This window comes from Tauraco erythrolophus, chromosome Z (assembly GCF_009769465.1).
Source record: "Tauraco erythrolophus isolate bTauEry1 chromosome Z, bTauEry1.pri, whole genome shotgun sequence".
Taxonomy (NCBI): Eukaryota; Metazoa; Chordata; class Aves; order Musophagiformes; family Musophagidae; genus Tauraco; species Tauraco erythrolophus.
The window spans coordinates 70346726-70371731 of record NC_141496.1 but is presented as its reverse complement, the minus strand read 5'-3'; the positions used below and the strand labels follow the sequence as shown (position 1 = coordinate 70371731).

The 25006-nt window shown below is 44.8% G+C and overlaps 1 protein-coding gene across 1 annotated transcript; it reads left to right on the top strand.

Annotated features, from left to right (window-relative positions):
- The first annotated feature begins 641 nt into the window (after nt 1-641).
- Nucleotides 642-22752, top strand: RGMB (repulsive guidance molecule BMP co-receptor b). The gene is made up of 3 exons (XM_086629405.1): nt 642-777; nt 3014-3525; nt 22069-22752. The coding sequence occupies exons 1-3, from the start codon at nt 657-659 to the stop codon at nt 22735-22737; spliced, it is 1302 nt and encodes a 433-aa protein (XP_086485531.1). The 5' UTR covers nt 642-656; the 3' UTR covers nt 22738-22752.
- The last annotated feature ends 2254 nt before the right edge of the window (nt 22753-25006 follow it).

Sequence of the window (25006 nt, the reverse complement as noted above, 5' to 3'; positions counted from 1 at the left end):
GCGGCGCCACCTGTCCTGCCGCGGTACCGCCCCGCACCCACACCCGAGCGGCGCGTGCCCCTGCTGCTCCTTCCCTCGCGCGTGTGCCGGCGCAGCCAATCACCGCTGCAGGGAACGCTGAGGGCCGCCAGCGGGCTCCTCCTCGATTGGCCGCGCGCGGCTAAGTGACGTGCGCAGCAGGGCCGGCGGCAGGCGGGACGGAGGCGGGTGTTTGCGCAGGGGCCTGCGGCGCGACGCGGGAGGAGCTGCGGACACCCCTCCCGCTCGGATCTGCCCCGGCCCGGGGGGCGGGGCCGCGCCGACGGCACGTCGTGGGGCTTGTAGGGCAGGCCGGGCAGCCAATGGGAGGCGGCGGGCCGGGCGGGGCCCCGCGGGACAGACGGGAGTGTGCTTGACCGCGCAGGGCCTGAGGGTGATACTCTCTGCTCGCCTTTCTTTCCCTGCCCGCGCACCGGCTCCTTGCTTTTGTGCTCCTCTTTGCCCGCCGCCATGCCGCGCCTCCCCGCGCCTGCCCCGCTGTGGCCCGGCGGCTTCTGCTCGTCGCCGCGCCGGTGAAGGAAAAGGAGGAGGAGGAAGGAGGAAGGAGAAGGTTGTCGCCCGCCGCCTCATGCCGCGGCTCAGTCTCGCCGACAGCCCGGGGACCTGCATGGACGGGCATGGGGAGAGCTGCGCCTTCTCGCGCCGCCGGGGCTGAGCTTCCGCGCCGCCGCGGGCTGCGCCGCCTGGCGCCCGGCGCCTTCGGCCTCTTCGCCGCCCTGGGGCTGCTGCTGGGCTCAGGTACCGGGGCGGGCGGGGACCCGCAGCGCATGAGGCCCGCGGGACCAGGGCGGGTGTTAAGCGCTCGGGCGGCGCGGGCCGGGTTGCGAGCGGAGCGCAACCGGGCGCAGCCGGGTTGCTCAGGCGCGCCCTCGTCCCGCGTGGGCGGCACGCGAGAGGCGCCGCTGCCCTGCGCGGGGCAGCGCGTGGGAAGCGGATGCTTCGCCGGCAGACGGTGGCGGAGCTGGGCAGCGCCAAGCTGTGTGGCGCTTGCCTGAAGACGCGGGGAACTGCTGCTGTTTTCTCTTTGCTTCAGGTAGAGTCAGCGTTTTTTTGACGGACTGGAACCTGGTGAGAAGGCGAAAGGTGCCTCGGCACACTGCAGATGCCTGCTAAAGTGGTCTATGTTTTCAACTCAGAAGTGATCTGAGTAGTTGTAGCTGTGAGAATGTATCTCTCTACCTTGAGCCCTTTTGTATGTTTATAGTTTTAGTGAGATAAATTTTAGGGAGAGGTCATCGGATTTCAGTCGAATCACTGTTCACTCATCACTCTCTGTACCAAGAATCCAGTGAAAGCAGCAAGCAAATTTCCTAAAGTTGCAAGGAGTGTGGAGGTACAGGTTTATTAGGCTATTTGATAACCTGACTGACTTGGTCAACTGGACTAATTTATATGTGATTAAAATATTATCACAAATCATAACTAAAGGGAAATATAAGTAAAGTTTTGATGCTTTGAAAGTCAGGCTCTGAACCAATGTTGCCCGTGTCATTTTGCTTGGCATAGGTCGTCTGTGTATCCAAAAACAAAGAATTCAATTGGGTTTTTCTTCTGTTCTTTTGCAAAGCTACATATAACTTGCACAAAGATCAAGTGAGAAAATTAACTGCTTAATCATACAATTCATGGTCGTGCTTGGCTGTAGGTTAGAGACTTCCTCCTACTCTGTGTTGTTTTAGGATTTTGAGGGGAGATTTGCATTAGCTACCCATCACTGTGAAAATATGTTGCCCTTATAAATTTATGGTTTGCATATTCAGAGTAAGTTATGTGAGTACTGACTCACAGGAGGGTCAGCTAAGGAGTAAGCAAAGTAACCTCATCACGGTGTGAGTTACAGAAAAGAACAGTTTAAAAATGAAAAGTGCTACGTTGCTATTGGTCCATTTTCCACTCTTTGTGTCTCAGGAGTTCAGAAACACTTTAATGAGACTGGTAAAATCAGGCTAGACCTGTGCCTGTTTTACTTTGAGGACACACAATACCAGTGGCAAATGTTGTAAAGAGGGATTTGAGGGGAAGAAAGAGATTATTTGTTAGGTATGTTTTCCCTTTTTTTTCATACTTCTGTGTAAGCATTTTTGTGGTGTTCGAAATCTACTTTGTGACAGTTTGAAATTACAGATTAGTGTACGCATAGCTGAATTTTATAGGTCACAAAAGGAACAAGTAAGCACAGCATGTTTTGAGTGGATAGTTTTGGATACTTGGACAGCTGCAAGAATTCAGCTTGGATATGAATTCTTGCTCATATTCTTTATGAAGGTCAATTTTCTGTTATGGCTATTTTCAGCTCCTTAGATGGGAGGGAACCCAGTCTCTCCTTTGACTGGGATCCTCCTAGTTTTAACCCCAGTGGAATGTGTGGCTCTTTCCTTTGGCACAGCATGCAGTCTTGTTCTTTCGTTTCTGTTCCTCATGAGTTCTTGTGTAAAAGTTACCTGTAGGGAAGAATTTCAGATCATGACAGTTTTAGCTGTGAAGGAGAGGACTGTAAAACTCTAATTTGCTTGCTGGGATGGTAATTATGCTTTCTTTGCAGGTGTCGGGTGACCAGATATGGTCTAACTGCTTTGTTCATGTATACTGAACTGTGTACCTGTTGTGTACATCTGATAAGTATTTCACATTTTCAGGAGAAGGTTTCTTTGCTCCTTGTCTTCTTATTGAATTACACTGTAAAAAGCACTGCTATTGCAGTGTATGGATTCCTCAGCTGGCAGCCTGCACTTTAGAGAAGTGTAGGTTTTCTCATTCGTTAATTCAGGGTTGGTCACCTCAGCCTTTGAGATGGTTTGTATTGCTATCTTTCTGCTTCCCAACCCTTTTTTGTCTATTATATAGTATTTCCTCAATGGGTGAGCATTTTCAAGTTGTCTTCAAGTTGTTTTCTGCAGTACCTGTGGGCGTGGAACGGGGTATTGCAATCTAAGAGACTTGCTTAATTTCTCTCTGCCATCTGTTTTGTGCTTAGGTGACTGTCAGCTGCAAACAACTTGTCGGATCCAGAAGTGCACCACTGATTTTGTATCCTTAACTTCACATCTAAACTCGGCTCTTCAGGGCTTCAATTTGGAGTTCTGCAAGGCCCTGCGAGCATACTCTGCCTGTACCTATCGCAATTCCAAAGTATGCCGTGGAAACCTGGTCTACCATTCTGCAGTGCTTGGGATTAGTGACCTCATGAGCCAGAGAAACTGTTCCAAAGATGGACCCACATCCTCCACCAACCCTGAAGTGACCCATGATCCATGCAATTACAGTGGCCACACAGAAGCCAGAGAACATCAGGGAAGGGAGAAAACTCCTCCTTCTACTTACCTATTTTGTGGCTTGTTTGGTGATCCTCATCTCAGGACTTTTAAGGATCACTTCCAGACATGCAAAGTGGAAGGTGCTTGGCCCCTCGTAGACAATAACTACTTATCGGTGCAAGTGACCAATGTGCCTGTGGTCCCAGGATCCAGTGCTACTGCTACAAATAAGGTATGGATTGTTCTTAAGCACTGTACATGCATAGGGAAGTAAAAGGCCAAGACAGTAGAGTAAGTCACTTAGTGCTTAAGAGTTAAGAAGTGTAGTAGCTTGAGAATCTTCCATGCAGTAGTCTAAGAAAGTAAAACTGTTAGCTTTTTCTTTTCTGAGAATCAAATAGAGCTTAAAACAGGTCCTTGTCTTCCTTGTGCTTCTCCTTACCACAATGAAACCCTGTACGTATCACCACATAAGCCTTTAATGATGCTAAATGTAATGCTTTAAAACCGTTACCAGATTGGAAGCATCTGTGACTGCCCCTGCACTAGGTAGAAATTCTAGGGAAGGAGCAAGAAAGGAGTATAAGTCGCTGCTTTTCATTAATTCTCCAAATTGCATAGCTATAACAGTAGAAAACAAAAAATATTGACAGAGTAACACAACAAATGAGTTACCAAGACACTGAGGGTTCAGAGCAGAGACAAGAAGGGCAATGGCAGGGAATTGAGAGGAGGTAACAAAAAAATTACATTGATGCTAAATCGTTGTCAGAAGGTCTTAGTACCCTGGCTTTTCTAAACAAGCAGCAGCGTGAAAATTCTGCTGAGAGTGTAAGTCCTTGTTCAGACAGACAAGACTTAAGATTGCTCTCCTCTCAGCCACTTAAGGTGGCTAGAGAAGGAATACATGGGCAAGTATTGAAATTGCCATTTCCTTACCTTATGAACAGTACTCGTCTCTTTCTGCTGAAGGCAGATAGCTAGTGTGTTTGTAGTAAGAAAACGAGGAGGTATAAAGTATGAGCCTGGCTGAGATATCCTCAGATTTACCTCCAGAGCCAGGGGGTGAAAAATATTCTGAACTTTTGGGGGTACCTTTCTATCAGTAAAAGAAATTGCTTGAACATACAATTGAAGCTGATGCTTGTTCTCTTTTTGAAGTGAAATGACCTTTTTTTAACTGTGGTAGTGTAGCTTTTCTGTTCTTAAAGTATGTCAGGCTACATGTACACAGTTTCAAGGCCATCAGTATTGGAGAATTTTCACTGTTTTGTTAAACTTGGAAGTAGATTTTATTACCAAGGTCAGGAGGAGGGAGTGCCAGTCACAGTAGGTTAGAGCCTGCACATCTATGGAGATGGCTGTGCAGCAATACTAATAAGTGAAAATCAATCTTGCTATTGCCTTCTTACCAGAGACTGAGGTACTGACTAATGTCAATGCTTGTATGAGTGAGGCAAATTTTTGCATTTCCCAGAGGTTGGACCGATACATCACTGAAATTCAGAATCATCTTTTCTTGACTTTTGCCTGTTCCAAGAACAGTCTGCATAATTTTAATGAGTTCTGAAGGAGTATAAAATGAGGGAATGAGGCTAACCTGAGTAAGCTTTGCCAAAGAGACTCAGGTCCCTTGAAGTAGCTTTTCTAAAGACTCTTACAAGAAAAAGCTGCATTTCATAATCTGCAGTAAGTTTTTATCCTCAGTTTTGCTAAGTCCTGCAGAATGTTCTTTATTTCCTTGTTCCTGCTACTACTGAAAGCAAGAGTTGAGAGTAGTCCTGTGTACAAATTGTGTGGGTGGCTAGGGTGTGATGGTAGTAGATAGGCGATTTTATCTTACCCTTTAGCTACATTCTAAAAATGATTAGCATGGTAGCATATTATACTGGAATATGTCTTCTCAAACAGATAACCAAGAGGAGAACTTCAGGAGATAAATTGTCTGTACATACTGTGGGAAGGTATGTGTTTTAAAGGGCATACTTTCTGTCTTTATTCTCAATATTTTTGTGTTTTTCTTTGACTTGTCATTATGGAGAAACTGGTAATACATTTTTCTCTTTTAATAATAGTGGTTTAACAGTCCTGCTGTTGCACAAATACAGCTAAGTGTCAATAAGAAATTAAATAAAGTAAGATACATAGTTTAGGATATTGGAAGTGTTTCTAATACTAATATCTGTTACATGTTGTACAGTCCTTGAGTTTTTTCTTTCTTTGGCAGATAATAAAACTTATCAGCACACCTTTTTGTTGGAAATGAAGGTTATTTGAATGCATATGTGACTTAGCAAGATAAGCTTTAATATATCTAATGCATCCTCTTGAGACCTTTATTTCTTTATGGAGCAGACTGCTGTAAAAGATGTAGAAAAGGCTTGTTAAACTATGCTGCCAATGCTAGTTTCATTCCTCTTAACATTTTTCTTTACAAGTATTCTATTTTGATTGTGGTGGTGGACTATGCTGCTGGGTGTACTTTCCTAATTTTGGCCTCAGGGTAGATTAAGACGCCTTTAAAGAGCTACCAAGAGAAGTTCAGTGACTTTCAGCTAGGGTAAAAATACTACATAGATAAGAGTATGCAAATAGGTCTTCTACCTTCTTCATAAGAAAAGTTCACGGGACATTATCCATCTTTCAGCTTTTTTATTGCAGATATTTGAGATAGATATTTAATGGGAAATAATAACAAAGTTTATGGTGAACTTTAGTTGTGCAGAAGCCAAAGCAAATGCCAATTTGCTAACTAGCCTACTTAATTGACTCTAAAGCAGAGCTAATGAAAGCAAGGACAAAAATAATAGAAAACTTTGTTTCTCCTGATTGCACTTTCTTAGGGGAAGTGATTTAAGAAGCTGTAGGAACAGAATATTTAATGTTCACCACATATGCACTGTGAGTTTTTGGAAAGGGGCATACCATCACTTGGCTTTATAGGTAGATACCTTCAAATTTTATCATAGTGTTGTGGTGCACCAAGCTTTAAGGGGATCAGCAATGAAGGGAGCATTATGTCTGAAGTAAGTTGTCTTCTCCCTCCAAAACCTATGAGACTTGAGTAACCCCAACAGCCTGAGGGCTATCTGGAAAGGTTATAAAAGACAAGAGAATGCCAGGAGGAGATTTTTAAAAAGCATGTGAAGATTAAAAGTATGTTTCCCTGCCCTGTCTGCCCATTACTGTGCATCTGGAAGGAAAATATGAAAAGCAGGAAAACGCTTCCTTTAGTTCCTTAATTGGAAGGGTACATCCTCTTGTGAGGGTTGTGTACTTATTCACAAAATGCTCTTGGCAATTTGTTCGTAGTGTTTTGCATATTTGTGATGCCCATAGTAACAACATCTGCTTCTTCACAGAGATCAAAGTTATTATATGTTCTGTGGTCTAGCTGAAACTTGAAACTCCGTTTTTTTTGAGCTTGTCTGTTGTGCTTATGCCCCTTGGCATAGGATCCTAGGGCCTTTCAGGTAGGAATGAAGGATCATCACCAAGTAGCTGGGAAGCTGAGTTCAATTTCTCGATTTTCTTCCTGACAGACTTCCTGTATGAGTTTTGAGTAGGTCACCGGCATCTTTGTCTGATTTCTCCAGCCATAGATAAAGAGCTCCCTTGTCTTTGGAGCTGTTTTGGGGTTTCCTGAGGATAAACAGCTATTACAGGGGGCTGTAGAGGGAATAGGTAGGAAGGGATATTGTAGATGCATTAAATAGAAGAGTGGGGTTTTTTTTATTTGTTGTGTGTTTTCTTTGGAGGGGTGCAAAGTCTTTATTGGCTTTCATTGCTGTGACAGGTGTTCTGGATATCACTAGTGTAGCTGTCCCTGAATAACAAATGAGGCAGAGATACTTGGGCTTGCCTACAGAAAACTTCCCTTCTTGTTTGTGGTAATAGGAAATGGTGTTTTTCCTATTCACGTGTTTTGTAGTGGATAGCTTGAGGGTGAGAGACTGAATGAAAGGACAGAGAAGGAAAAAAGCCACAGGGCTTTTACTGTAGTGGATTTACTGGGCATAAAGCTTTGAACCTGGGAATTGGTGCTAGTTGCAGGGTAGGGGAATGTTGGGTATGTGTTATTTTTCCCAGATTCAAAACATTTAAGTATCTCTTTTGCAACATGCTTTATGTTTTTGCAGAAAATAGTTGCAGACTGAAGACAGTGTACTTACTCTCCTTTAAGTAATGTGAAAGCATCTATCTTCAGTCACTGTTCAGTTGTTCTTCTAAGTATAAGCATCAGATAACGGATCATGTGATTAGTTTTTTCATCTTGATAGACATCCTGCCTGAGGTAAAGAAGAATTTGGTTTTATTTCTCAGAAGCATGCTACAGTTTTGTTGGAGGACATCCTAGAATCATAAAATCATTTAGGTTGAAAAAGACCTTTAAGATCAATGAGTCCAACTGTTAGTCTAACACTGCCGAGTCTCACTAAACCATGTCTCTAAGCACCACTTCTACATGTCTTTTAAACACCTCCAGGAATGGTGATTCAACTGCTTCCCTGGGCAGTCTGTTCCAATGCCTAGTAACCCTTTCAGTGAAGAAAAGAATGATATCCAATCTAAACCTCCCACTGGCATAACTTTTGGCTGTTTCCTCTTCTCCTGTCACTTTTTCCTCTTCTCCTGTCACTTTTTCCTCTTCTCCTGTCACTTTTTCCTCTTCTCCTGTCACTTTTTCCTCTTCTCCTGTCACTTTTTCCTCTTCTCCTGTCACTTTTTCCTCTTCTCCTGTCACTTTTTCCTCTTCTCCTGTCACTTTTTCCTCTTCTCCTGTCACTTTTTCCTCTTCTCCTGTCACTTTTTCCTCTTCTCCTGTCACTTTTTCCTCTTCTCCTGTCACTTTTTCCTCTTCTCCTGTCACTTTTTCCTCTTCTCCTGTCACTTTTTCCTCTTCTCCTGTCACTTCTTCCGTTCCAGGTAGCTGTAGAGAGTGCTAAGATCTCTCCTCAGCATCCATTTTTCCAGACTAAACAACTCCAGTTCTCTCAGCTGCTCCTCAAAAGGCTTGTTCTCCAGACCCTTCACCAGCTTCATTATCCTTCTTTGGAGATGCTCCAGCACCTCAGTGTCTTTCTTGTAGTGAGAGGCCCAAAACTGAACACAGTATTCAAGATGCAGGCTCACCAGTGCTGAGTACGGGGAGACGATCACTTCCTCAGTCCTGCTGGCCACCCAGGATGCTCTTGGCCTTCTTGGCCACCTGGGCACACTGCTGGCTTGTATTCAGATGGCTGTTGACCAACACTTCATGGTCTGTTTCTGCCAGGCAGCTTTCCAGCCTCTCTTCCCCAAGTTTATAGCGTTGCATGGGTTTGTTGTCACCCAAGTGCAGGACCCAACACTTAGCGGTGTTGAGTCTCATACAGTAGGTCTCGGCCATTGATCCAGCTCGTCCAGATTCCTCTGTAGAGTCTTTTTACCCTCAAGCAGATCAGCACTCTTGCCCAAGGTGGTGTTATCTGCAAACTTACTGAGCTTCAGTGCTGTGAACAATGCTATTTCCTGTTCAGGACGGCATAGCCCTACTAGAGGTGATTTTGCAGGACAGGCTATGGCAGTATGTCAGACATTAATCTGTTTTCTTGTCTGTGACATTGCGGGGCTGCTGGACAACTGTTACAGATGTTTCAGTGCCTGACCTCGGGAGGCGTGGAGCAGAAAGGAAGCATGTGTATATACTCACTGAGCAGCCTCTATCTGGATATTTTTAAAGCCTCTGGGAGTGTCTTTAGGGTGGTAGGACAGAGAATAAATTAATGATTATAAGTGACATTTTTTTCTCAGACATGGCACTGGGAGTTAAATATTTAATGTTGTGAACTTAAAACAGGTTTTACTCTTCTGTTTGTTGCCATATAAGCTTAATAATCCCACTGTGAGGAGCATGGGGAGAGAACTTTTCTTCTTGGGTTGTGTTAAGCTACTGTTCCCGTTGATTAAGGATGTTTTACTATGATCAAGTTCTCAGTAGTTTTGAAATTAGTAGTAGACTGATTTCTACAGTGATTTATGAACAGTCACCTTCTTGCTTTACCACCTTCAGGAAACACTTTCCTAAGTGATCTTTGCTTTCCTTTTGGAAATCATCTAATGCTGAACTGTCTTGTTTTCAGGTTGACTTCCTCTTTATTTCTTTGTTGTGCATGGAATCTGCACGCCTTCCTGTCCAGTTTTCTGCTCTGACATGAAATAGGAATGTGTAATGCTAGAATGTCTTCTGGTGCTTCTGTACCACAGAAGCAGGATGAAGTATAGCAGGCTGAAGAGAGATTACTGTATTTAGTTTTGTAACACTCAGCAGTTTTTCCAAGAAGCTGGCCCCAACAGCATCACTGAGTCAGTCCCTAGGTCTTCACTGGACAGTTTTCCCTGCCCATGCACTCCTCACCCCCAATATGCATTCAAGAAACAAAGTGTCTTTTACACATAGACCTTTTGCTAGTGTCCTTCAGCTATGTCAACTTCAGCAAATAGTGCACCGCAAAAGCATGGATATATGGAAAAAATTGTGAAGAAATCCTGCTTTGGGTGATGCCTAGTGCTGTCTGATGGACTGAGCAGTCATTAACATTTGTAACACACCTTTCAGTTTTGTTCCATCCCAAAAGACCTGCTATGCATATCAAAAAGAACTAGTAACTTGAAATGAGGCTATTGAATCAAAATTTTACAATGAATCCTCATGATTTTCCTTTATTAAATCTCTCTTCTTCTGTCTTTTTGCATAGGCCATTTATCAATAGATGATGAGTGATGCTTGGCTCCTGAGATAACTCACATGCTTTGCACCTGTTGCAAGCCTCTGGAAAGGGAAGCTGTGACGTTTTCAGTTGGTGATTGGAAGGTTCTTTAATGCATTCAAGTTTAAATTTTCTTGTATGTATGAACTTTAAAAACATTTGGATGGCATTGCAGGACCCCTTTAGAAATGTCATATGTGCTATGCAGTTAGAAATGTCATATGTGCTATGCAGTTATTTACCTATGAAATTTTAATAGCTGTCTTTCACAGATCACTTGTTGCCCTTTGCAGGCTTCTTAGGGATATTCGATAGACCACTAGTCTAGTATCATAAAACCTGCTGAAATGTCTCCTGTCTATTCTCCAGTGCTTTATGAAATCATTAGTACATCATCAGGGCTGTGTTTTTCTTTAAACATCCTTCCCTATCTTTTCCCATAGACTGAAATGGTGCATAAGGAGAGGATCTGAATGTTTTCTTGTGATGGTAGGCATGAAGTAGGACATGCAGACCTATGCTGAGGATAAAGCTGAGAAGGATGAATAGCAAGGTATTTCTTCAGCTGCATCAAAGTGCCATGTCAGCAGTCTGTCTCACCCAGTGCGCTTTACGCAGACTTACAGGCATGTCACTAGATCCAGCGTGGGATCTGATCTGCTTCTCTGCTGCTCTCTGTTAGGAAAATAGATGCTCAGTAGCAAAATCCAATGTCATAAGAAATGTTCTGAAGACACTCTTTCAATGCACATATTCCACTGGTTAGGTATTCAGTTGTTAAATACTTGCATAATATACTTGTAATCAATGTTCCCTGCCTTTCTAAGTAGCTTTCCTTATTACATACCTGAATGCTGACTGTAACCTTTCCAATGCATTGTGGCCATCTGTGCTTGGAGTAGAATCATAGAATTTCTAGGTTGGAAAAGACCTTAGAGATCATCCAGTCCAACTGTCCCTAATCCCCCATTAAACCATGTCCCTAAGCAGTTCATCCACCCTTTTCTTAAACACATCCAGGGATGGTGACTCAACCACCTCCCTGGGCAGCCTATTCCAGTGGCTGACAACCCTTTCGGAGAAGAAATTCTTTCTAACATCCAATCTGAACCTCCCCTGACTAAGCTTATACCCATTTCCTCTTGTCCTATCACCCATAACTAATGTAAAGAGCCCTTCCCCGACTTCCCCACCATCCCTTTTCAAGTATTTGTAGGCCGTAATCAGGTCTCCCCTCAGCCTCTTCTTCTTTAGGCTAAACAGCCCCAGTTCCCTCAGCCGCTCCTCATAAGTTTTATTTTCCAGCCTCTTCACCAGTTTAGTCGCCCTTCTTTGAACCCGCTCCAGGAGCTCAATATCTGTCTTAAAGCGAGGGGCCCAAAACTGGACACAATATTCCAGGTGCGGCCTCACCAGTGCCGAGTACAGGGGCAGGATCGCTTCCCTGTTCCTGCTGGTCACACTATTCTTGATACACGCCAGTATCCCATTGGCCTTCTTGGACACACTGCTGGCTCATATCAAGCCAGCAGTCAACCAACACCCCCAGGTCCTTCTCTATCAGGCAGCTCTTCAGCCACTCTTCCCCAAGCCTATAGCGATGCTTGGGGATTTTACACCCCAAGTGAAGGACTCTGCACTTGGCCTTATTAAAGCTTATGCCATTGGCCTCAGCCCAATGATCCAGTCTGTTCACATCCCTCTGAAGGGCCTCCCTACCTTCGAGCAGATTGACACAGCCTCCCAGCTTGGTGTCGTCCACAAACTTACTGAGGGTACATTCAATCCCCTCATCCAGGTCATTGATAAAGATGTTAAACAGAACTGGACCCAGCACTGAGCCCTGGGGAACCCCACTGGTGACCGGCCTCCAGCTGGATTTAGCCCCATTTACCACCACTCTTTGGGTCCGGCCATCCAGCCAGTTTTTAACCCAAAGGAGGGTGTGCCTATCCAGGCCAGCAGTTACCAGTTTCGAAACCAGAACACTATGAGAGACTGTGTCAAAGGCTTTACTGAGGTCAAGGAAAACTACATCCACAGCCCTTCCCTCATCAACCGGGTGGGTCACCCCATCAAAGAAGGTGATCAGTTTTGATTGGCAAGACCTGCCTTTCATAAACCCATGTTGACTGGGCCTGATCACCCGGTTAACCTGTATGTGCTCATTAATAGCACTCAGGATAATCTGTTCCATGACTTTGCCCGTCACTGAGGTCAGACTGACAGGCCTGTAGTTCCCCGGGTCCTCCTTCCACCCTTTTTTGTAAATGGGGGTACCATCCGCCAGCCTCCAGTCCAGCGGAACTGCCCCAGTGAGCCAAGACTGCCCAAAGATAATGGACAGGGGTTTGGCAATGACATCTGCCAGCTCTCTCAGGACCCTCGGGTGGATACCATCAGGCCCCATAGACTCGTGGGCATCCAGCTGGTGAAGCAGATCCTTGACCCGTTCCTCTTGGATCACAGGAGCTTCGATCTGCTCTCCCTCCCTGCCCTCAGACACCATAGGCCGGCTCACCTGGGAACTACTAACCTTATTATTAAAGACTGAGGCAAAGAAGGCATTAAGGACCTCAGCCTTGTCCTCATCCCTAGTGACTAACATACCCCTTGTGTCCAGTAGGGGCTGGAGGTAATCTTAAGACCTCCTTTTGTTATTAATGTATTTATAGAAGGACTTTTTGTTGTCCTTTACGGAGCAGGCTAGTCTAAGTTCCAGTTGGGGTTTTGCCCCCCTGATTATCTCCCTAGATGCCCTAACTTTCTCCCTGTAATCCTCCCTGGACACCTGCCCATTCTTCCAAAACTTATAGGCATCCCTTTTTCTTTTGAGGTGTTCCCAAATCTCCTTGGTCATCCAAGCTGTTTTTCTATCCCGGCAACTCGATTTCTGGCACACAGGGACAGCTCGCTCCTGTGCCTCCAGAATTTCCTTTTTAAGGAGTAACCAGCCCTCCTGCGCTCCTTTACCCTTGAGAGCTGTCTCCCACTGTACTCTATCAACCAGACTTCTAAACAGCCCAAAGTCAGCTCTCCCAAAGTCCAGTTTGGCCATTTTAGTGCTCCCCCTCCTAACTTCCCCTAGAATAGAGAATTCTATTATCTCGTGGTCACTATGCCCCAGGCGTCCTCCAATCGTCACATCTCCCACGAGACCTTCTCTGTTCACAAAGAGCAGGTCTAGGGGAGCACCTTCTCTAGTCGGTTCACTGACCAGTTGCGATAGGAAGTTGTCCTCCACACACTCCAGGAATTGCCTAGACTGTTTTCTAACTGCCATGTTACACTTCCAGCAGACATCCGGTAGGTTAAAGTCACCCACAAGGACAACGGCTAGTGAGCGTGAGACTTCCCCCAGTTGTTCAAAAAATAGTTCGTCAGCCTCACCCTCCTGATAGGGTGGCCTGTAGCAGATTCCCACTACCATATCCGCCTTCATAGGCTCCCCTTTGATTTTTACCCACAGACATTCCACCAAGTCATCCCCAACATTAAACTCTAAGCATTTTAGACCTTCCCTTACATAAAGGGCAACCCCGCCACCTCTCCTACCTCTCCTATCCCTCCTGAAGAGCTTGTAGCCATCCATGGTAGCGCTCCAATCATATGAGTCATCCCACCATGTTTCAGTAATGGTAACTGTGTCATAGTTTCCCCGGTTAACAAGGGCTTCCAGCTTCTCTTGTTTATTGCCCATACTGCGTGCATTCGTATAGAAGCACTTAAGTTGGGCTCTCGACGCCATCGCACCCCTAGGGGGGGTAGTTTTAATTCCTAAGCCGTTATTTATGGGATTTTCTTTCACCTCAATGCAACTTGTGTGTTCCCCCTTACTACACGTATCACTCCCTACTATCACTGAGGTGGCAGGCTGAAGGTACCTGCCTACACTCCTCTCGTCAGACACTGGAGGGCCGTCCTCAGCTGTTATTCCTGCAAATCTGGCAATGCCCCCCACCCCCTTCACATCTAGTTTAAAGCCCTATTGACGATCCCAGCTAGTTCTGCAGCAAGAAGCCTTTTCCCCCATGGAGACAAATCCGCCCCATCCCTGGATAGAAGGCCTGGCCTTGAGAAGGTCAGCTTGTTGTTAAAGAACCCTAGGTTTTGTTCCTCGCACCAATTTTGTAGCCAAATAGTTAAATCCTCGCTCTTCATTTTCCCTCTCGTGTCATGTCCCAAAGTCGGTATGATAGAGGAGAATATCACTTGGGCCCCTGATCCCTTCACCATTCTTCCCAAAATCCTGAGGTCCCTCTTAATTGCCTCAATGTTTCTTTTCCTAGAGTCATCATTTCCAACTTGGAAAATAAGAAGGGGATAGTAATCTGTGGGCCTGACTATAGACGGAAGTTTTTTTATCACATTCCTTATTGTTGCCCCAGGAAGGGAGCAGACCTCCCTATGTAAAGGATCAGGTCTACAAATCGGGCCCTCCACACCCCTCAAAAGGGAGTCGCCTAAAACAATCACCCGCCTTTTCTTAACTGAGGATGTCTTAATGGCATGTATGGACCTCGGGAAGGTTACTATCATGTGTGTGTTGTCGTCCTCCCTGGGGGTCGGTTCCACTTGCAGAGCTTCATATCTGTTATGCAAAGGAACCTGGGAGGTAGATGTGGGAGCAGAGGGGGCAGGCTTGCCGCGCCGGGCAGGGACCTGCTGGCATTCCTCATTCCCACCTGAATTCTTCTTCCTCGCCGGGCGGGGAGAGGGTGAGGGCTCCTCAGTCTGAGCAGCTGTGGTTGCCTGTTGGGTCTGCGGCTGGTCCATTGGTCAGTCTCCCTCTCGCACTCCCTGATGGCCCTCAACCTGTTCACCTCCTCTCTGAGCTCCATCACCAGGTGGAGGAGTTCCTCCACCCTGGCACAGCTCCCACAAGTGACTTCCCTGGCGGTGACCTGAGCCAATACATTTGGGGGACAAGTCCTACAGCTTACCTGGGTGGCCGCGTGCACCCAGTGGGGGACCGTCTGGGAGGCTGCGTCGGTCATGGCTGGCACTGGGCCGGGGGCAGCCTTCGTTTTATGCCTAGTGACCACCATGATAGTCAGGTACTTCCAACCGGGCTCGACGCTCTGCCTGCTCGCACTGCTGCGCAAACTGCCGCGCCCCGCCCCTGTTTGCCCGCTCCGGGTCGCAGCGCTCCCCAGGGCCGTTTAAATCTCCCGCGTCTGTTTCCGGGGCCGCCCCCCTGCGTCAGCAGTCACGTAGGCACTGCCGGAACCGGGACACAGGATCGCCTGGCGATGCCTGGCTTTTAACCTCGCTTGACACTTGCTTTTTCGACCTCAGTCCACCCCCGGCCGCAGAACTTACCGTTCGTGCCACCGAGGCACGCTGAATGCACATAGTAACTGGGGAGGATGGGGCGGGTCTGTGAGTTTTAGTAGCATCTTGGGTCTTCAGCAGTGTTGAGGTAGCTTCTGTATGATTGTGTGTTGATACAAGTCCATGCTTGAAAGTAAAACTAGGCAAGAACAAAATCTGTCTATAGAAGGACAGGAACCTTCTGTCCTTCTCTGTTAAAAAAAAAACAACCAACCAACAAACAACCAAAACAAAAGAACAACCAACAACCTTCAGATTTGTCCAAAATCACTGCCTGTTCAGTAAGTAGTGTCACCTTCTTGCATGTGGTACCTTATATCTGTGTGTTTTAACATCTAGATTAAGTCTAATTCTTAGGTACGTTCTGTCTGAACCTGTTCCTCAGGAATTTTGCCTGTAGTAGGCGTAGAAGATTGAATGCCTGAAATTGTGTTTCTAGATACAGGAGTTGGATTTGTGGCTTGTCGTTGTGGGAGGGCTAGACCAGGTTAAAATATGTGGAAAGAAAACTTTCTAGTCTGTTATGGCTCTCGTATTATTATCCATTATTGTTTTATGTAGGCAACAACTAAGTTGCAATAAGAAGTCCAAGGGTGATCAAAAGAGGCTTCAGGATCTTGAAACGACTGATAAGGGATCAGGAGCACAAGTAGTTTTTTTCCTCTATTCTTCCTGTTGCAAGGAACTATATTGGAAGAAACAGGAATTCCCAGCTAATCAGTATCTGGCTCTGTGACTGATCACCGGCACAATTTTGTTTTTCGATCACAGGTCAGTCTACACGACCTAAGCAGGCCTGGTAGCAACAGACAGGGTACACTGTTCTTAAAGTGGGGAAAGGATCTTTGCACAAGAGTTAGGGCTCTTTCAATGAGCCCTGCTAAACTGGATTTGAATGGGGGAAAGGAATAAAACCAGGCTTATTAGTTATAAGCCATGGGGCGGCATACCAGTGTTTGAGGGATGGTGTGCTATTGAAATCCTTCAGAATGCTTCACAATGTGCTGAGTATACTGGAGGACATTTGAAATGTCTCTATACTAATGCACGCAACACCTTAGCCATCTCAGTGGGGGTAAGGGATGGAGATCCACATGACAGCAAAGACACAAGGGTTGTTGATGCTTTAGAAACCACAGAGGTACCTCAGAACAGTCACATAGGAATTGGAGCTTCTCTTTAAAAGAAGGTGGCAAGATCAGTAGCCTGACTGAAGTGTATCTGCACCAACACATGCAGCACAGGCAACAGACAGGAGGAGTTGGAAGCTATTGTGCAGCTGGAAAACTATGATATAATTGTAATTGTGGAAACATGGGGTGACTCATACAACTGCAGTGCTGCAATGGATGGCTATAAGTTCTTCAGAAGGGACAGGCAAGGAAGGAGAGACAGTGAGGTAGCCCTGTATGTTAGAGAGTGTTTTGACTGTCTAGAGCTTGATAATGGTGATGAAAGAGTCAAGTGTTTATGGGTAGGAATCAGGGGAAAAGCCAGTAAGACAGATAGTGTGGTGAGAGTCAGAGAGAGAGTTATAGATTGCCCAACCAGAATGAAGAGGCAGATGAAATATTGTATAAGCAGCTGGGAGAAGTCTCACAATTACTAGCTGTTGTTCTCATGGGTAACTTCAACTTACCACATGTCTGCTGGAAATACAGTACAGAGGAGAGGAAACAGTCCAGTAGATTCCTGGAGCGTGTGGAAGATAACTTCCTGACACATTTGATAAATGAGCCAACTAGTGAAGATGTGCCACTTGGACCTGTTATTTGCAAACAGAGAAGGACTTGTGGTTGATGTGATGACTGGAGGCTGTCTTGGGCATAGCGATCATGAAATGATAGAGTTTTCAAATCATGGAGAACTAAGGAATATAGCTAGCAGAACTGCTTCCTGGGACTTCTGGAGGGCAGACTTTGGGCTGTTTAGGGGCCGAGATTCCAGAGTCCCTTGGAAGGCAGACCTGAAGGGCAGAGGAGTGCAGGAAGGCTGGTCATTCTTCAAGCATGAAATCTTAAAGGCCCTTGAGGAGGCTGTCCCCATGTGCCAAAAGACATTTGGTATTGTGACGATGCCATTGTAATGTTGATGTGAGTGAAGTTTGAGCCTAAATGTGATTTGAAGAGGCAAAGGGCGGAGTGTGCTGGGTTAATGTGGTGAGGTTTTGGTAGCAGAGATAGCAACTGTAAGGAGCTGCGAGAAGCTTCTCTGTCTCCAAAACTGGTCAGACCCATCTCTGGCCAGGTCAGATCTGCCTCTGGCCAGGGCTGAACCAGTCAGCACCTCTGCAAATGCCTTATTTAAGAAAGAGACAAAGGAACCCGAGCCAGGCAAGACCTGTAGTGAAGAAAGGGGGGAGGCAAGGGGGACTGGCATCACTGCCACCCGTAGCCTTCCATGTGGGCAGCTCCCTGTGCAGGATGGCTGCCACTCGTCTGGAGATGGCCGTGGCGGTGTGGCTTGGAGAGCTCTGAAGCACCCCGCTCCTGGGGCACCTGCTGGGTGGAGTTCATTCCTGCTGGGACCACCAAGGTTCGTCAGGCTGGTTGGGCCCGGTGCAGTGCAGCAGAGAGAGGACTGAGACCTGAGAGAAATGGCTGCACAGACACCGGTCAGTGAAGAAGGAGCGGGAGGAGGTGTGTTGGAGCTGAGATTCCTCTGCAGCCTGTGGTGAGACGACAGGCTGTCCCCTTGCAGCCTATGAGAGAAACAGTGGAGCAGAGATCTACCCACAGCCTGTGGTAGAGGACCCCTATGCTGGAGCAGGGATGTCTGTGTTCAAAAGAGTTCATAGGCTATCTCTCGTGGGAAAAGAACCCATGCTGCTGGAAGTTGATGATGAAACACAGATGCATCTGCAGTCCGTGAGAAGGCACTCCATGTTGGAGTGGGTGGCTGTGCCCTAAGAAGCCATGACTCTATGGAAAGAGCCTGTGCTGGAGCAATCTGAGGGGTAAGGACTGCATCCTGCAGAAAGGACTCGTGTCAGAGAATTTTGTGGAGGAGCGTCTTCCTTGAGGAGGGACCTCATGTTGGAGCAGGGGAAAGAGTGTAAGGAGTCCTCCCTCTGAGGAGGAAAGAGCAGCAAAAACAGTGTGTGATGAACTCACCTGCAGCGCCCATCCCCCTGTGTTGCTGGTGCGGAGGAGGTAGAGCCAGGAAGAAGGGAGGGGTTAGGGAAGTTGTTTTTAATTTCTGTCTTTGTTTCTTAGTCCTCTCTGAAGTAACTGTTAAATTGATTTGTTCCCAAATGGAGTCTGTTTTGCCCAGGGCCATGGTAGGTGGGTGGTCCTGCTGTGTTCTTATCTCAACCCTCTAGCTTTTTGTTACATTTTTTTTCTTCTCTCTACTCCACCAGAAAGGAGTAGTGAGTGAGCAGCTGCATGGTAGCTTAGCTGCTGGTGAGTATAAGCCACAATAGCACATAAGCAGGCCATCCCATTGTGCTGAAAGATGAGCTGGTGGGGAGACGACCAGCCTGGCTGAACAGAGAGCTTTGGCTGGAACTCAGGAGAAAAAAGTTTATTGCCTTTGGAAGAAGGAACAGGCAACTCAGGAGAACTACAAGGATGTTGTGAGATTATGCAGGGAGAAAATTAGAAGGGCCAAAGCCTGACTAGAACTTAATTTGGCTACTGCAGTAAAAGGCAATTAAAAAATGTTTCTGTAAATACGTGAACAACAAAAGGTGGACTATAGAGAATTGCCATCCTTGATTGAGTGGAGCAGGAAACATAGCCACAAAGGGTGTGAGGAAAAGGATGAGGTACTTAATGTCATCTTTGCCTTAGCCTATAATAGTAAGACCAGTTGTTCTTGGAGTACCCAGTCCTCTGACCTGCAAGACAGGAAAGTGAGTGGAATGAAGCCCCCATAATCCAAGCAGAAATGGTTAGTGACCACTTTGAAATCTCAGTAGCACCATCCTTGAAATGCTTTGCATGTGCAGTGGGATTGATGATGCTACTGGCATTTGGACAACAAGGTCCAAAATGAAATATTAGAAGTGCAGATTGAATGTGTGTGGTTATCTTTTTTTTTAGTACTGTCAGTCTAGCTAATGTTTGTATATTTTATTTTCAGATGAGTCTCTGGAACAACCTTATTTTAATCTTTCAGGGTTTCTCACTGCCATAGCTTAAGAGCTATGTATGTGCGCAGAGAACAAGGCTCAGATACCAATACTTTCAAAAGAATTTTCTTAATCTGAAGATTCTGGCATTTGGATTATTCTGTCCTAGGTTTAGAAACGGCAGCTAGTTTCTAGTCCATAAACAGTGATTCATGAGCAGCTTTGTGAAGATGTTCTTACAGCCCAGCCAGAGTGTAGAAAGTACTATAGGTAGTACATGTAAACATATAACACTCTTTAAATTTGTGTGAAAAAGGTTATTTCAATATTTAATGCTTTCTGTTACCTTGACAACTTAGAACGATTTGCAGTGAAACATGCTTCATCTCCCTTTGTAACAAGTTCTGAGCATCCCTTAGTACCAGGGTGTGAGACTGAGGTAGGCAGGAGTGGGTGATAGGGGAAGGACCTTACAGAACTCTGGTTTTACTGGTCTGGTTTTAATATGGATTAGATGGATGTCACACAACGGAAAACTCAATAAGCAAACATAATGTCTTGAGCTGCAGTGTTTAAATATGAAAATGTCCTTGGAAAGTCTTAACAGTTTCTGTTGATTCTCTGTTTGGAGTGCCATTGCATGGTATGTGGAGGCTTTCATTCACTTAATAGTCATTCAGGTCTCATTCAGTGTGCAGTGTCATTGCTGGTCTTGCCTCATGGTGAAAGCTTCTGTTCTCTATCTCTGAAATCGTGTGCATTTCATTCTTGCACAGGAAGGTGCTTTAGAGAGAATAGTTTGGTGGCTGCTTCCTGATAAGTTTTACCAGTTGCTTTGCTTAACTGTTTTATCAAGTACCCAGTTCTGTGTCTCATTAACAGCATTAACTCAAGATTCCAGGCTTGCTCAGGTGCTGAGCAGACTTAGAGCTTTACTTCTGTTGAAATGTAAATCATTCTTTCAGCAAAGTGGACGAGCTTTTTCAGAGAAACACAAATGTGCTGGAGGAAGTAGGAATGCCTTTTTGTCAGAGCAATCTGGTGTAGAAGTATGTTTCATTGAAACTGTGTTACATAAAATAGAAGACCTGATCTGCATGAGGCTGTGGATTACATGTGGAAATACTAATTGCTTGACAGGTCTCAGGTTTCTCTTCTCTGAGTTGCTGAGCTTACTTCACTAAGCATAGAGTTGTGAGGTAGTCTTTACAGGAATAAGGACGTTTGTGCATTTTCTGGATTTTGGGCATAGGCATTTCAAGCTTAGTTGTGGCCCACAGACATCAGTGTACTAAATTGCTTGGCTACAGATTATCTCAAGCTAGCTATGTACCTGATGAATGCAAAGAAAAGCCATGGGAAAATTCCAGTCAGACAGCACCAGTGGGAACATATGAAATCAAAATAGCAAGTATTGTCTGTGTGTGTGACAGATCGTCTACCAACTGAGACAAACCAAACATTGAAAATTAAGTAATATTGTTTATGGTATGTCTGCATATTCCAAAGGAGGAATTGTTGCAATGAGAGGAGGGAGAAAGGAAGACTTTTGTCTTCAACAACTGGTATGGAGAGGTGAGGCTAATGAAGGTAGAGGTTTTATTTGGATTGTCTGTAATCAGCTGTTTATTTAACCTGTATGTAGCTCGTACTTCAAAGCAAAGGGGCAGGAAACAAAAGCTGTTGTGCAGAAATGTGCTGGTTAACTGAAATTAAAATGTGAGGTTTCTGTAGAGTAGATTTTAAGGAAAAAGTGTAATGTTAGATTGAAAATGCCTTCTAATATGTTTTGGAGTACTCTGAATCTTGTAGCAGACTGCTTAAATAATAGACTGTATGTAATTTTGATGTAATCAGTTCATGATGAAAATAATGATAAAATACTTATTCCTGGTGCAAAATTCCCTTTGACCTTTTCAAGAAGTCACTCGCCTTGAAACTGTAAAGGAAGTAACATATCTGTTTCTAATATGTATATGTCATTCCTCATGATACTTTTTATTTTAGGAAAAGTCACTAGACACTCCAAACTTGGTCTGCCAAATAGCCTAATTATTCCCTTCAAGTAAGACTGAAGGACCTACTCTTTCTGTTGTGGCTTATTCAAATAACTGTAAAGGTTTAAAAGGCCAGTCAGAATCTTCAAAGAATGAGTAATTGCTTTATGCTCCTGGTTTCTGTGTTGGAAGTCACTCTTCAAAGACATGTCTTTGAGTGTCTTTCAGTCTTGCTTGTTTCTCCATGGGCGTGTTTTTTAGCAACAGTGGACTGGAAGTGTCAAATCTCCCAGTTTCTGGGACTAACAGATACAGGAGCCCTAAGCAGTTATTTGACTAGTTATCCTTCCTGGTCATGCATCTCTCATCTCACTGCCTGTTGCATTGATAGCTGACAATGCACTAAATAAATCAGTGCTTTTAAAATAAAAATCTGGTAAAATACTGCTTTAAGCATGTGTACAGACTGTTTTCCTTTAGGCATGAGTTGGTGACAACGATCAAACTCTGAGTTGGTGGGCAGTCCCTAATACGTTGAGCTGCAAAATGGAGACGGCATTGAAATGATTATTTTTTTTTCTACTAACTATGCTTTTTTTCTTCCCTCCCCGCCCCCCTAGATAACTATTATCTTTAAATCATACCAAGACTGTACAGATCAGAAAGTGTATCAAGCAGTGACTGATGACTTGCCTGCAGCTTTTGTTGATGGTACAACAAGTGGAGGTGACGGGAACACCAAAAGCTTGCGAATTGTGGAGAAAGTCAGTGGCAAATACGTCGAAATGCATGCCAAGTACATTGGGACCACGTTGTATATACGCCAGCTTGGGCACTACTTAACATTGGCTATTCGCATGCCTCAGGAGTTGGTCATGGCCTACGAGGAGAGCCAGGATGTGCAGCTGTGCGTGAACGGTTGCCCTTCAAGTGAACTTATTGATGATAGTGGCCACTTACCGTTACCTGTGATGAGGCAGTTGCTCCCTCAGGGTGGTGCTGCTCATCCCTGGTCAGTGTACACACTGGAAACTGCCACCACCAAATGCCATGAGAAGATGCTGGTGAAGGACATCTATTTTTACTCATGTGTATTTGACCTACTCACCACTGGTGATGCTAACTTCACAACTGCTGCTCACAGTGCCTTGAAGGATGTGGAAGCACTGCACCCCAGAAAAGAGCACTGGCATATCTTTCCCAGCAGTGGAGGTGATGGTGTGGGCAAGGGTAGCAAATTCTTTGTCAGTCGTGGACTTGTGTGCTTGATCCTTGTTGCGTTTTTGTAGGTTTTTTCGTCTATAACAAAGTTTTGAAATATGTATTGTCATAATATATTGAGTAAAGATGAGTATGAATGTGTATACCATGTATATGAAGGGACATTTTGTCTTGGGACACCCACCAGATTGTACATATTGTTTGAATTGTTTTCATGTATGTTTGATGTAGTATTTTCTGTATGTGTTTTGCAGTTGGTGAAATGTTTTATAATGTCCCTGCATTGGGACCTGATAAAAAGCACTTTATTTTTTTATATATTAAACATTTATGCGTGTATCTGAGTAACTATGTATTCTACATATAAACATGTGCATACAATACTCAGTGCTCCCTCTAAGTACTACTTGATTTAACAGATTAATTTTTTTTAACTGAATGAATTTGTGCGTTTTTCTAGCATTTCTCTTACTCTAGAGACAGCATGTCTCTTGGCCTGTAATGACACTGCTGATCTGGTGGGTTCACTAGTTAAAACCATTAAGAATGAAATTGTATTCTGTCCCTCAAACAAATGACCATCCCTTCTTTGGAGGGAGAGAGTGTAGTGCTTCCCTTATTTCAGATGACCATCTTGGATAGCACGAGTTACAGAAACTTCTTTGTGCTTCTGACGTTTGCTAGGTCCATGACATGAGTTTAAAAAGAAGAAAAGGGAATGTGCTGGAGTGAGATTTAGGTAGCTTTATAGAACCAGTGGAAAGATCATTTTAAAATATTATTAATGACCTATTTGTGTAAGCATGTAGCGTAACTATTACAGCGACCTCTAGCCTGGAGGATTATGTCATTCTCCAAGATGGACTGAAGAAATAATAAGCCTGAGTTCTGTCCCTTGCTTAGGTGCTAGCTAATTCTGTCTATACAAAAGGAGGAGAAGAGTGAGGCTGCAGACTCTGACTACTTTTACTGAGGAGCTAGGATAATGATTTGGTGGCCTGAAGGTTGATCTTACTTGGTGCCTTATTCTGTTGCAAGAAGTTGAAGCTTTAATACATACCACAATAAACCCAGCTCCAAGATGGGCGTGGTTCACTCTTAAAACTGTTCATCTGAGACTGGACTGATATGTTAGAAGTGCTGTCTGAATAAGACTCAAATAGCACTTGCCTTTGTTAAGCAAACGAGCTAGTGTTTGCCTTGGTGGAGGGTAGTAGAGTTTATTCATGCAATGAAAGCTCCTAGTTTTTATGACTCTTCTGGCTAGGTTAGGGACTGTTGACTGATAAGGACAGCACTAGTCTTCTCAAAGAAACTAGTAATTCCCTGTATGGTTGGGTGACTGCATACAGGTGTTATTCTGGGAATACCTGGGATGAAAGTAGTCAGAACTGAGTTAAGGCTGAAGGTAAAAGTTTATTTTAGACTAGATGGTTGGCAGCTTGTGTCTATGCTGTCTGATGGTGCTGTTTCAGGTGAGTTACACTTGAGGATTTATGATGTCTGATAACACAGATCCTGCAGTTTCACCTGATGGTGACAGGCTTCTCCCTATTTTGTATGGCTGAACTTCCTCATCAGTGCTCTGAATTGTAAGTTCTCATGGCTGAAAGCTGATGGATGAACCTAGTGTTGATTGCAGTGGTGGACATACTTACTGGACAGGCACCATGTACTAGTTAATTTCCTCTGTCCTTGGATCCTGTAGGTATGCTATATATATGTATACTAGCATTGAGTTGTCAGCCTCTGAGATAAATATTTCAGAAATGTAGTAATTCACCCAAAGAGTTTTCCATTATCTTACTCCTGTTCTAGGATGTCTTGAGAAAATGTTATTTGCACATGTTCATTCTTGAAGTCTTCCATCGCCAAGAGAGCTTTAGTTAATGCCAAAGGTGGCTATTTTGAAGCTACTGAATGGTCTCTGGGGAGAAGTTCAGCTTAGAGGGAATACTTCTTTTCACAGGCCCTCCAAATGGCTGTCTTCTAGAAGGCTAGAGGTATGTTTTTTCATGCTTGGAAAACCCACAATGTGTCAGTCTTTGCAAAACCTTCTAGATGTAGTTCATGAATATACCAGTATGTGTATGTTTGTGTAAAAGAGTGGCTGTGCAGTGTGTAAATCCTTTAAATTATTATGATAGAAGAATAAAGTTGCCTACCTTGCTGAGGAACTTGGTGTTAGTGACCCAGGAGGGCTACAGAGAAAAGAGGGATGTGGTCCTGTGTACTGGACAGGCAATCTCTAAACAAATCCCCAATCTGTTCCCTAGCCATCACTTTTTGGATAGGAATGCGGTGAGTACAATCATTATACTTCCTTAGAGATGTTTG

Excerpts from the sequence above, each read along its gene's own strand:
- RGMB (XM_086629405.1), top strand. The coding sequence starts at position 657 with ATGGGGAGAGCTGCGCCTTCTCGCGCCGCCGGGGCTGAGCTTCCGCGC. Across the intron at positions 778-3,013 it reads GGGGCTGCTGCTGGGCTCAG|GTGACTGTCAGCTGCAAACA; the intron begins GTACCGGGGCGG and ends TTTTGTGCTTAG. Across the intron at positions 3,526-22,068 it reads GTGCTACTGCTACAAATAAG|ATAACTATTATCTTTAAATC; the intron begins GTATGGATTGTT and ends CCGCCCCCCTAG.